The sequence below is a fragment of the Myotis daubentonii genome, chromosome 4, assembly GCF_963259705.1.
Source record: "Myotis daubentonii chromosome 4, mMyoDau2.1, whole genome shotgun sequence".
NCBI classification, from domain to species: Eukaryota; Metazoa; Chordata; class Mammalia; order Chiroptera; family Vespertilionidae; genus Myotis; species Myotis daubentonii.
This window is the reverse complement of record NC_081843.1, coordinates 14,135,748-14,137,891: the sequence shown is the minus strand read 5'-3', so window position 1 is coordinate 14,137,891 and position 2,144 is coordinate 14,135,748. Positions and strand designations below refer to the sequence as shown.

At 47.5% G+C, this 2,144-nt stretch overlaps 1 protein-coding gene across 1 annotated transcript; it reads right to left on the bottom strand.

Annotated features, from left to right (window-relative positions):
* Nucleotides 1-592: 592 nt before the first annotated feature.
* On the bottom strand, nt 593-1,821 carry LOC132232917 (dynactin subunit 5-like). The gene has a single exon (XM_059692700.1). It carries the CDS (start codon nt 1,750-1,752, stop codon nt 1,204-1,206), a length of 549 nt encoding a protein of 182 aa, XP_059548683.1. The 5' UTR covers nt 1,753-1,821; the 3' UTR covers nt 593-1,203.
* Nucleotides 1,822-2,144: the final 323 nt, after the last annotated feature.

Genomic DNA, 2,144 nt, shown 5'->3' with positions numbered 1-2,144 from the left:
GGCACTGGCGACTTCCCTGACTGCTCGGGACTCTTCCCTGACAGAGAGACTTTAAGAGGCCCTTGTGTATACAGGTATTTTGGTCTGAACTGTAAGGTTTACAGCAAATACAGGGTGGGTCAAATGGTTCCAGGCCAGGGAACAATTGTCACAAATGTCATGTCTTCAGTGAAATAAGGCATATACTGCTACCCCCAAATACCCTGAGGCAAGGATGGCTGCCTGACCAGTTCATCCACATGAGACTCAAACCTGGGACTTCGCAAAAATCAAATCTGGGTGCTGATGATCCTCCTAGTGAAAGCCAATGGCCCTACAACAGAATGCTAGAAAGTCTTTTCTTAGTCACCCTTGGTTAAAATGACAGTTCAGGCCCTAGCCAGTTTGGCTCAGTGGATAGAGCATCAGCCTGCGGACTGAAGGGTCCCAGGTTCAATTCCAGTCAAGAGCACATGCCCAGTTGCAGGCTCGATCCCTAGTCGGGGGCGTGCAGGAGGCAACCGATCAATGATTATCTCTCATCATTGATGTTTCTATCTCTCTCTCCCTTTCCCTTCCTATCTGAAATCAATAAAAAAATTTTTTTTTTCCCCAAAAATGACAGTTCCGGTCATTTGGGAAAGCAGAGAAATATTAACCACCCCTCCTTTCATGTTTCAGTAGCCAATAGGAATCAGGGCCCTGAAAAGCCACAAACACTTTTTCTTCACGATTATGAGCAATTGCAGCAACTGGCCAAATGTGTTAGTGATAGGAAAGCTGGGAGAGACCCATGTGATGGGTCTCACAGCGGGGAATTCATGGCCACAGCAGCACACTGGCTTCATGACTGCCATGCTGGACAGAGTGCCTGCTCTGCAGCCTGTCTCAGCTGTACCCAGCCATCCACAGGACCAAGTGGGAGTGCTACGAACAGATGAGTCTGTGTCCCACAGATAATGGTATGAAGTGACTGTTAATAGGTACGGTTTAAGCAGAACTTTTGGAGACAACTCCTCCAGATGGTCTATTATTAAAGTCTTAAGAGCTCAGAGCCGAGGATGATTGAGAAATTCAGAAGAATTAAACAAAAAACCCAACAACAACAAAAAAGGATGGGTAGAAGGTGTCAAAGACATAAGAGCTCTTTGTAGATGCTGACTGGTTCACTTTGTCCCCAAGTTCATCTTAGAGCTCAAGCGAATTCAACACGAGACAGACACATTAGACCTGAGTCAAGGGCAAAAACTTCTGGTAGTAGCTCTTGGTGACGTCAATCATCAGCTCCTGGGTACATTCTGGAAGCTCCCCCGAGAAGAGTCCTGGGCAGCCTGAGAAGACAGTGAATGGTGGGACCACCGTTTCTGGGGGTAGTACTGTGTTGTCAAGAATTTTGCAGCAGTCTTTCAACACACACCGGTGCCCAATCACACAGTTCTTGCCAACATGAACATAAGAGCCAATCTGAGCCGCGTTGACCACACAATCTTCCTCAATAAAAACATGGTCCCCAATATGTAAAGGGAAGAATGCAACCCCTTTGCTGAATTTCTTGAACGGTGGCCTTATGACACTCTGACTTTTCACAACACAATGACGTCCAACTCTTACATTTGCCAGATCCCCTCGGATAATACAGTCATTCATCACAATGGTCTTGCCATTGAGAACGATGTTCTGACTTCCGCACAACACCGACTGGCGACTAACTTTGTTCCCAGAGGCCGTCTCGATGTACTCGGACTTGTTGTAGAGCAGCTCGCCCAACTCCATGGCCACCAAGCCCTCCAAGCAGCTCGGGCTCCAGCCAAAGCCTGTCCGCCGCTCAGTCCGCCGGGGATGCCGGGGGCAAATATTTTTTTTTATATTTTATTGATTTTTTTACAGAGAGGAAGGGAGGGGGAGAGGGACAGAGAGTTAGAAACATCGGTGAGAGAGAAACATCAATTTAGCTGCCTCCTGTACACTCCCTACTGGGTATGTGCCTGCAACCAAGGTACATGCCCTTGACCGGAATTGAACCCGGGACCCTTCAGTCCACAGACCGACGCTCTATCCACTGAGCCAAACCGGCTAGGGCTCTCTTTTCATTCTTAACACAAATCTTTATTGAGAGCCTACCACCAGAAGTTTTTCTACAAGCTGGAAGAATTATGTCTGCAGGT

Bases quoted from the DNA above. Each gene is read 5' to 3' on its own strand.
- LOC132232917 (XM_059692700.1), bottom strand. From the start codon at position 1,752: ATGGAGTTGGGCGAGCTGCTCTACAACAAGTCCGAGTACATCGAGACG.